We start from the raw sequence: 10,890 nt of genomic DNA, 5'->3' as shown, positions 1-10,890 counted from the left end.
ATCGGATTACAGAACAGAAATGAGAGTCATCATGGAGATGTGATCTGAACATGCCAAAACTGTGATCATGTCTGTATATTCGGCATTTGAATTGTGCCATCAAAAATTTATCCCACATTAAAATTTCAAAACAATTAAAAAAAAAAAACAATATAAATTTTTTAATGAGGCATCAAACATTATGAAAACAACATAACTCACAATTTATAGTTACTGCACGGAACAATTATGAAAATGTTTAACAGAACGGGTCTTTTGTTGTTTACCTTTCCATGCTTAAAATTATAAATATTGTATATTACACATTGTTTTTTTTTTAAATCCAGATTACCACTAGCAAAGGTAAACAAGAATGAAATATTAAGACCAAATTATTTTGGATTCATATACTAATATCTCTGAAATCAGAAGAATAAAATAACAGACAAGTACATTTAGTTGAATGTTATAAAAAATGAACGAAAAATTTGTACACTTGACCTGCTAAACGTAAAACGTCTTATTCGGAAATCAAAACCTACATTCGTTTATAAGATCCGTCAACTTCTTTTCCTTCAAAAATGACATATACAATATGCTCTCCTTTACACGTGGCGAAAGGAAAGAGAAAATTAAAGTGGAAATTTTCCAGAAATTTGAAGTAGAGAGCAAATAAATAATATTGCGATATGCGGAAGTCAATTGAAAATAGTTCAGAATTTTCGATTCTGTTTTATTTATTAAATTATAATTTACAAAACAAGTACTTTGATATTGTAGTTGCAATTATTATGTTTTTTTAGCAAAGAAATATATAAATAAATGAGTTTTTAAAATAATATAAATAGATGTAATTTTTTTTTTATTCTTTAAATGATTTTTTATGTGTATATATTTTTTCAGAAATCTCTCTAGCTAGAGAAATTTTGAATTAAAGGGAAAAAATGAAAAAGGGAATGTACAAATAAAACAATAGGTCAAAATGCCCATCTATATAAGGCTTCAACGGTATAAAATGACTTTCAATATGTGAGTGTTGTATATATTCAGAGGAGTAAAGTTTTTTTTTACGTGTATGATATATGACAAACACAACTGTTCTGAGTAAAATTCTTTCAGCAAAAATTATTCAATGCTATATACTCTTATTTTCAAACACAATTGTGCAGATTGTGAAGATTTTACATAAAGTATAATTATGTCAATCTATCAGTTCAATGAAAAATCATGAAAAGTGAGTTATAATTACGGTCTAATATTTTCACTTTCTTGCATCATAGGCATTTTGCCCTCGTTGTTCGGCCATCTCCTTAAATAATCAGAAAAGTGAATAATTTTCAATTCATTTTGTTTTGTATTGACAAATAGAGTAAGTCAGAGAAACTCATTTTTGTAAAAATTGTCAAAATATTTTGAAACTGTTAAGAAGTACATCATGTATGAAATTCTTGAAAATATTTAAAATTCGGTGTTAACTTTTGTTAGTTTTCATTGAATTGGATTTTCAAATTTAAATAAAATCATTAATTTCTATATTGATATTCATAATATATTCTTTCAAATGAAGGAAATTAAGGGAACTTTTGGATTTTTTTTTATATCAATTAGAATATTCATCCACAAAAAATTATATTAAAAAAAATAAATGTCGCTTCTTTAGTAATTTACATGCTGGTTTTGCGTTATCTTGCATTGTGTGGCAATGTTGCATATTGAATTACTCCTGCTGCAGAATCTGGTTGTTACTGATAAATCGACGGGAACGAGCTCCGCCTACCAAATTAACATTCCACCAATCAGCGCAAAGAACGTCTGAGAGTCAAGCAGCATCAATTTGATGCTATAATTCCCGGCAAATTATGCATAAAATCGGAATTTGGATGTACTATTTAATCAAACATGATCACAAGTTTATGACGTTATCACCGATAGAGAAAGGAAATCTACAAATTCAATACTTATATTTTTACTGTAATAATCTATAATGTGTCGGCTGGACTAAAAGGTACAAAAAGGAACTTTTGGCTTCTATGCGTTGTGTGTATATTAGTATATTTATTTGTGTGAACTCTCCAGATAGTAGAATATCGGTCAGTTTACTATAGGGAACGCGAAATAATAAACAACATGGAAACTGCTACAAACCTTGTCGATAGTAAGGACATTTCTACAAATCTCCAAGTGCTGCAAGACGTAGGAGGAAAAATTATTCCGAAAGCCGAACCCGAAGCTTGTGACAATGAAGCATCATCCGATGACGACGAAGATGACTCTTCCGAGGAAACACCGACTACAACGACCACCGAAGAACCGAATCAGAAGGACACCAAAAAGGCAGGAGTCGGTGTCAGACGACAGGAAAAACCTCCGTATTCTTACATCGCCTTAATAGTAATGGCGATACAAGCGACACCAAACAAACGATGCACCCTAAGTGAAATATATAATTTTCTACAACAAAGATTTCCATTTTTCAGAGGTGCATACCAGGGATGGAAAAACTCAGTTCGACATAACCTTTCTTTGAATGAGTGTTTCATTAAATTACCAAAGGGACTGGGCAGGCCCGGAAAAGGACATTATTGGACCATTGATCCTGCCGCAGAATTTATGTTTGAGGAGGGTTCTTTCCGGCGTCGCCCAAGAGGATTCCGTAGAAAGTGTCAGGCCTTAAAACCCTTCGGAATGATTGGAATGAATGGGGTGACGCCAACTGGGACCCCAATGTTAGGACCACATTATGACTTCTTTCAAAATACTAACATGAATTCAATGAACATGCAATGTGCTGTGAACTCTTCTCAACCGTATGACACTTCGGGAATGATGACATCACAACCAACAGGACTTCATCCATCTACTTATTCCACTGTCCAGCAGTATAACCAAAACTGTAGCTTTAATCTACCTGCAAGTGGACGATTTGGGTCCAGTTGTGCCATGTCCGGACTTGAGGGGGATTATGTTCAGGGTGGTCCTGCTAGTAACCTCCCACTTTATGACAGAGACCATAACATGCAGGGACTTTCCATGGCGTGGACAACACAACGTTTTCCGAAGCAGCAGCCACTCAGTCCAGCAGGAAGCACGGGTTCTGTTCCCAGTATATCCCCATCCGGTTCCGGGGAGCCTACGTCATACGTCACAAACACATTAACGACATCAGAACCCATGGATTTAGCACTTGCAGGTATTTATTTTTAACAAACTAAATTCCAAAACCCATTAATTAAGTCCCTATGTCAAATGAGAAATGTTTTAATTGCAAAAAATTGCGTTAGTTTTAGGGTGAAAATATTCATCCTTCTTATCAAATTTTTGCACGTTTTAAACCGCCACATCAATTAGTTAACTAGGGAACAGAAGTAACTCAATTATCGCCAGTTTTTGCAGAGAAACTGACATCTTTTTGACACAACTCACGAGGAAACATTCCACAACCCGAAAAAAAAATTACAAAACAGTAAAAAAATGTTTCCCTTCACGTGTGAAGGATTATCGCGTTTGTATTTACTTTACTTTTCATACAAAGTATGGATGTAGAAAAAATGTGGTTGAAATACTAGGTAAATCCCTCTAGATATTATGTGTCAAAACCAATTGCGAGACATGTACTATAAATTTGGTCTCTCTTTTCTCAAATCAATGCAACAATTACTCTTTTTCTTACAGAGAATTATTTAATGTATGTTTGATAAAAACCATAGATACAGTGTCTTGAAATGCCATTTGAAACAATTTTTATGCGCAACTTGTATAATTTTGTTGTTCTAAAAAAATAGTTATATTTTATACTGAACACGCATTATACAAATTTAAATGAAAAGTATTTGCTAGAAGATTTGTTCCCCAATCAGTAACTTACGTGTCTGTCTGTTAATGAGCTAAAAGAGATAATTATCGACCGCGTCTAATGAATTAATTCCCAGATCTGGTCGGTGATACAGATGGCATGGCTTTATCTTTTACCGTGGCAGGAGTCAGTTTCCCCAGGTTATTCCAATGTTAGGTTAATATTTTAGTTTTTCTCTTAATAAGTTTATATTTTAATTTAACAATTACAATTAACACACTGAACTACTAATTGAATTTAAGCGCTTTAAAAGTTAAATTGAAGATAACATCGATGCCTAACCTTTTTCCAGATTCATATTTACCCTTAATTTTAACACAGAAACAAAAATAAAACTGCCGCTTGATTTGTCTACAATAAAACAAACAAACAAAACAAAAAGAAAATTAAACTTATATATTCAAAGTTGGTTGAAATTAAATTTCTTTTAATATAAGTATACAAATATTAAAGAACGCAAATGTAATAAATCACGGAATCACCCGCTGTTTTGTTACACACTTGTTAATTTAATCAACACTTACGAACTAAAGTACCAGAGTGCCGTATGGGTCCCATAATCCCTTCGGGCGTGTCACAGGTCGGGATCGGTATGGTTGTGTCCGTGTCATTCCCGTTATAGATGTAATCACGGACGCAATCAAATCCATCGTTTTATTTGTGATATACAATGTATTACTGAATGGACAAATGCTTCATATACTTAATAATGAGAAGAAATACTGTAGCCTAGGATAAACGTGTAATCTGTTTCATATTTACATCTCTATTTATCCTCGAACTTCATAATAGGTTGCACAATTTAAGCTTTTTCCGTAATTTAAATTAATACTTTCTTTAGACACTAACATAAATAATTATCATCAAATATTTTTAAGTTTTATAAAATAATATTTATTTGTTTTTCATGTTATAATAATGATACTATTAACTTGACGATCACAAAATGATTCCTTCGGGGAATAAACAACATATGCTCAATTTCAATTGTTAATCAGATTTTTTTTTAAAAATTAAAATTAGATTTAAAATAGTAAATCTTGTTTCATTTCCTAGTCAATTGTTAAATATCTGGCTAAATTACAGATTGACTGAGTTTATTTATTTTTTTTTAAAATGAAGTTTCAGCTAGTGGGATAGAATGTATCCGTAATCTTTTTTCTTCATACATACGTATGGTAACAATTTTCTAACATTTTTTACAAGAAAAATCACTATGGTATGACATGACGCTTCTGTACAGGAAAAACACGCATACATTTACTTTATAGAACAAATGCATAGTACAAAAAAAGTATGGCGCCTCTCTGCATGTTGATAAGTTAAAACTTTGAAAACAAATTATAAAACATATATACGATAAACAGGTAGGCACAGAGAGAATGAATATAATTTTTATTTATAAACTTAAAAGCTCAATGCAAAAAATTCAATATGCAATATCTATATGTATATAACGTAATTCCATAATGCATGCAATCAGAACAATGTTCGCTATGAAAAATATTATACCACATTTACTTTGGCGATTAACTGTGAAAATCAAACATTGTTGATTCTTGGTAGTGGATAATTTATTAGTCTTTTAATGTTCGCCCCCTGGGAGTCCAATGGAGGAAGCGTCCGCTTCTTACTGATCGCTTCATGATAATTCATCAGGACTATCAATGCTTCATTTCTGGTGTCCGATCTTCACCGTGGGGATTATTTATTTATTCGGAGGGGTTAAGTAAACTGCCTTTCTCCTGGCCGATACAGAGACTTACATAACCAGGGACCTCTTTAGATTGTAGATTAAAGGACGGTCTGAATACAGATCTAAAAGCTCCGTGGATGTTCGGCATTTCACAGTTTTTCTTTACGGATAAGAATCACTCATTTTCCAATCAGAAATGATGATTCGTGAGAGAATGTTTAGGAAAACAACATCATTATGTTCCCCAAACGGAGTTTGGGAACATATTGTTTTTACTCGGTTTCTTATTATTATTATTATTTTTTTTCTTATTTGTTCTCCGGTACTTTTTTGTCCGCGAGTGTTCTCAGAAACTGTTCACCAAACTAAGTTAAAACCTTTTTAGGGTTAATGGGTGTGTAGTGTAGGTGTGCGGAACGAAGGTCATTTTGCGCGCATACGCCTGCACGTGCGGGCGCGTGAAATGAGTAAAATGACAGATATACTTAAAATAGCCATAACTTTTACATTTTTTAATGAAATGTTTTGAAACTCATTATATAAGGATATATTGATAGTGTAGATAATATGGCAATGTCAAATTAGCAAGAACTCACGCGCATGCACGTGCGCTTCGCTCTGATTGGCTGAAACAAAAATCTCAATATCTTTTCTGTTTCTTGACGAAATGCTTTGAAATTTTGAATATAGTCATGCCTTAGGATATGCTACAATTTGATATATAGAAATTTTCATGAAAACACGCGCATGCACGTGCGCTGAAATCTGATTGGCTGAAACTTTCAATGGCTATATCTCCTTTGTTTTTTGATGAAATGCTTTGAAATTTAAAATATAGTCATGCATTAGAATATCCTACAATATGATATACAAAAAAATTTCAAGAAATCATGCGCGTGAACGTGTGCTGCAATTTGATTGGCTGAAACTTTAAATGGCTATATCTCCTTTGTTTTTTGACGAAATGCTTTGAAATTTAAAACATAGTCATGCAATAGAATATTCTACAATATGATATACAAAAAATTTCAAGAAATCATGTGCGTGAACGTGTGCTGCAATTTGATTGGCTGAAACTTTAAATGGCTATATCTCCTTTGTTTTTTGACGAAATGCTTTGAAATTTAATACATAGTCATATATTAGGATATCCTGCAATATGATATACAACAAATTTCAAGAAATTACGCACATGCACGTGTGCTGCAATCTGATTGGCTGAAACTTAAAATGGCTATGACTCCCTTGTTTTTCAACCAAACAGGATGGGATTTAGAATCTAGATAGATATAAGGGCTTCCTACAAGAAGGTATGGTCATCATGCACGTGCACGCACGTGCGTGCATTTAGAACGAGTGAAACTAAAAATACACTTGAATGAGTGTTTTTTAATACTTTTGGACTAGATGCTTTAATATATAATATATTTAAATATATAGAAAGTGTAGACAAGATGATATGATCATTGCACACGTGCATTCACATGCGCACACGTGCAATGTTAAAATTTGAATATTATTGGTATCCTTCATGGAAAACGTTTTTAAAGTCAAAAATGCACAGATGTTGTCTTATTTTATAAGGCTTACAGGGAATATGGCACCAAAAGGGAGTTGGGGAGCGTTTGGGGAACATCTGTAACGGTTCCCGTTACAATTAGCACTAGTTTATGTTGTATTCCATTTCAAACACGATGCTTCGCACGTTAGCGAGAGCTTCAGCGGAGTCTTCAATGTTTTCTTAACGTACTCCCATGTTCCTATTACATATACATATGTATATGAATTTTCTATCCTCAAGCTTTAAGAAACAGAAAAATGTCGAATAGGAAATGGCAACTATCTTCATTTTTCCAAAAGATTACGAATTCAATATGTTATATATCATTCATAAATAAATTGCTTCCTACATCTAGATAAAAGGTTATTTTTGTTGGTAAATAAATATTCTAGAAAACATGGCCATTCCAGCAGGATATTAGTAATAATTCGCCCTTTATTCAATGGGGGTTTATACCATTACTTTGATATTAAAGTATAACCCAGTACCTATATAATGTTAAATATAAATATTTTTTTAATCATAAAAAAATTATATATCATATTTGTGAAAAAAATAGATATTAAAAGATTGTAACCGCTTTTCAAATTCCGAATTGTTCATCAATTTCCGTATTTGTCCGACTTAAGTCTTTTTTTTTTTTATCTACGTTTACATCTACAATTTTCATGTAAATTTTGTTTTTCTCGGTCAAAGAACGTAATATCTAACGTAAATGAAACTAGCCTATTCGGGAAACTTTTCAGCTGATACACTGTACGGAATAACTAGGCGGGTGGCTTTTGTACTTAAGTTGAATTCAATTTTTAGTAAAATTTGTGGAAAATACTCTTTATAGCATATAGCAATTGCAAATAAGTCAAAGTAAAAGGAAAAAATATATTCCTTCAGCAAATCAGGAAAACAGGTAATTTAAATATATAGATATAAAATATATAAAAATTTGCAATGTGTATTTCCCTTCAGTGTGGGAACTATTACATCAGTGTCAACCCAATAAATATGGCTTTTTATCGCACCTCAACGTTCGTATTTCTCTGTTACGTTGTTTTTATCATGCAGGAAACACTTTCTTCGTGTCCTTATCTCTGGTTTAAGGGCTAGTTGTGGTGCCCTTCTGGCGTTTTGACGAAACCCCACACACGATTGGACGATAAGTGTGATATACGACCCCCTTGACATTGGTTTATTATGCTTCCATACATGTCCAAGTACCAAATTATTTGTATGCAATGAGTATCTTTCACTAACTGTTGATATCACTTTAGTTTATATACTAACAAGTTGTTTTTTTTTTTAAATCTGCAGACGAAATTCTCAATATGATAGATTATATTACTTTACCACATAGTGATTAGAACAGTTTTCGGCACCTGATATAATGACGAACAGAACAAAAGAGATTGCGGTATACGTACGTTCCAAAACGTACATTACGGATTGGGGAGCGTGCTAACGCTAATGGGATCGTGATTTGTCCCGAAAACGAAGCAGATGTGTTATAACAGATAACTCCCGCTGTGAACTCTTCCTAATGAATAAGTAATACCGCCTGTCGAAATTTATTATAGTGGAAGAATAAGTACACGTCATCCTTACCGTACAAGTGCAAATTATGTTTATATGTTTACTTTTTTCTCTCCAAATTTCACTGAAAAAAATCTACTATTCTGTAAAAAGAAGCACACAGGAAACAAATTCCTGTTACTTTTATAAATATTACATTTAAAATATTTTTATATTTTAGGTATGCGACTTCAAGCACCTTCCTATAGTCAGAATACGTCATGTGACCGGAAGCCGTATTTTGGACATTATGGAACCAATCCCATGAATAACGCTTTACATCATGCATCTTATTATACTGAAAAATGTGTCATGTGATATTTTCGCTTGGATAACCAAAGACGGCAGGTTTTATTTGCTCAGAAAACTATTCGTTATCTTATTTTAAGACATGGAAAGTAAAAGTTTCAAAAGTATATTTTATATTTTACGGCTTAAATTGTATTTGTGTGTTTGTAATTTAATGTTGTATGTGAAAATACTGTATAAATTGTGAAAATAATGAAGATTTGAACTATTTAAAATTTTAACATTACAAAAAAATTACTGTATATTTGTATGATATAAACCAACTTTACTTATGTGTTTGTTCATTTATATAAGTTCAGTGACGAAGTGATACAGGGTTTATTGAAAATATTCTTTTAGAAAGTCAACACAGATGATAACCTTATAATGCAAGACAAAGAAAAAAGGTACTCGTATATAATATACATGTATATATAGCAGTCGTTTCTTCTCCTTCTGGCTAGGTTGATATTAAGGTTTCATCTTATATTCCTTATAAGGGCATGCATACCCCCCACCGCCATTATTTTGAAAAAAAATCAGTATTGAACCAAAGATGTAGGTAAATAAGGTAACTATTTTATAAGCTGACAAAATCATCTGGTAAAATAATCCTGAATGATGTTTTTATGCCCCCGTAAACGAAGTTTCGGGGGTATATGGTTTTTGTCGTGTCCGTCCGTCTGTCTGTCTGTCTCTTTGTTTGTCTCTTTGTCCGGAAAAACTTTAACCTTGCCCATAACTTTTGATTTAGTGGAGCCATGACTTTCATATTTCAAATGTTTATTCCTTGTGACAAGATCTTTCTTTGGGTACCACCAAATTTGACCTTTTGACCTCGACCTTCGAGTTTGACCCACTTTTACATGAAAATTTTAAACTTTTACTTTGGCCATATCTTTTGAACAGTAGATACCAGGACATTTATACTTCACATATATAATCTTTGTTAAAAGACCTTTCATTGGATACCAACAACCTTGACCCTTTTGACCTTGACCTTGTAGATCTCTGTACTTGTGAAAAAAACTTTAACCTTGGCCATAACTTTTGAATGGTAAGGGATAGGGCTTTCATACTTCATATGTGTAATCCTTGTGAAAAGACCCTTCATTAGATATCAAGAACTTTGACCTTTGAGACTGGCCTACTTTAAAAAAGCAAACCTTGACCATAACTTTTAAAGCATTAGGGCTAGTGCTTTCATACGTTACATATTTAATTCTTGTGACAAGACCTTTCATTTGATAACGAGAACTTTGACCCTTTGACTCTGACCTTGGAGTTTGACCTACTTTTCGAAAAATTTGACCTTGGCCATAACTTCTGTACGGTTAGGGCTAGGGCTTCCATACTCTACATAAGTATTCTATGTGGCAAGACCTTTCATTTGATACCAATTACATTGACCTTTTGACCTTGACCTTGGAGATTTTTGTACTTATTGAAAAAACTTTAACATTGGCTTACTTTCAAATTTCACAATTGTTTTCCAGTGAGAATATCCTACTTTTGGTACCAATTAATTAAATTTGCATTTAAGAAAAGTTTAATCTTTGCTATGTTGCCATACGGGGGCATCAGTTTTTCACAAACACATCTTGTTTGAAATACAATTTGAGAGAGGCAAAAAATTGGCATTGGAGTGCCTTTCTCTCCATGTTTTAACAGTGTTTGGAACTATCACACAATTCTGATGACTCATTTTAGACTGGCATGTAGTAAATTGAACGAATATAATTTAAGGTACTCCGATCCTCAGCCAGGAAGGATAACTATTTAATTTATAATTCAAAAAGTCTCATAATGAAGCTTGACAATTAAATCTTTTCATGCAACAATTTTATATCTCTCAAAATGCTCCAAAATTCTTTGAAGTTCTCAGAAAGGTCTTGTAAAAAGTCAAAATTTTTACCCCATAATAATATTTTAAAATAACATATTTAA

General features: G+C 32.6%; 1 protein-coding gene across 1 annotated transcript; it reads left to right on the top strand.

Moving 5' to 3' along the window:
• The first annotated feature begins 1,741 nt into the window (after positions 1 to 1,741).
• Positions 1,742 to 9,101, top strand: LOC134230188 (forkhead box protein F1-B-like). Its single transcript, XM_062711957.1, has 2 exons — positions 1,742 to 3,169; positions 8,837 to 9,101. Exons 1-2 carry the CDS (start codon positions 2,107 to 2,109, stop codon positions 8,971 to 8,973), a joined length of 1,200 nt encoding a protein of 399 aa, XP_062567941.1. The 5' UTR covers positions 1,742 to 2,106; the 3' UTR covers positions 8,974 to 9,101.
• The last annotated feature ends 1,789 nt before the right edge of the window (positions 9,102 to 10,890 follow it).

Source organism: Saccostrea cucullata, unplaced genomic scaffold (genome assembly GCF_032062105.1).
Source record: "Saccostrea cucullata isolate Sc308-1 unplaced genomic scaffold, CSIRO_AGI_Scuc_v1 ctg1341, whole genome shotgun sequence".
Taxonomy (NCBI): Eukaryota; Metazoa; Mollusca; class Bivalvia; order Ostreida; family Ostreidae; genus Saccostrea; species Saccostrea cuccullata.
This window is presented reverse-complemented; position numbering and strand designations above follow the sequence as displayed.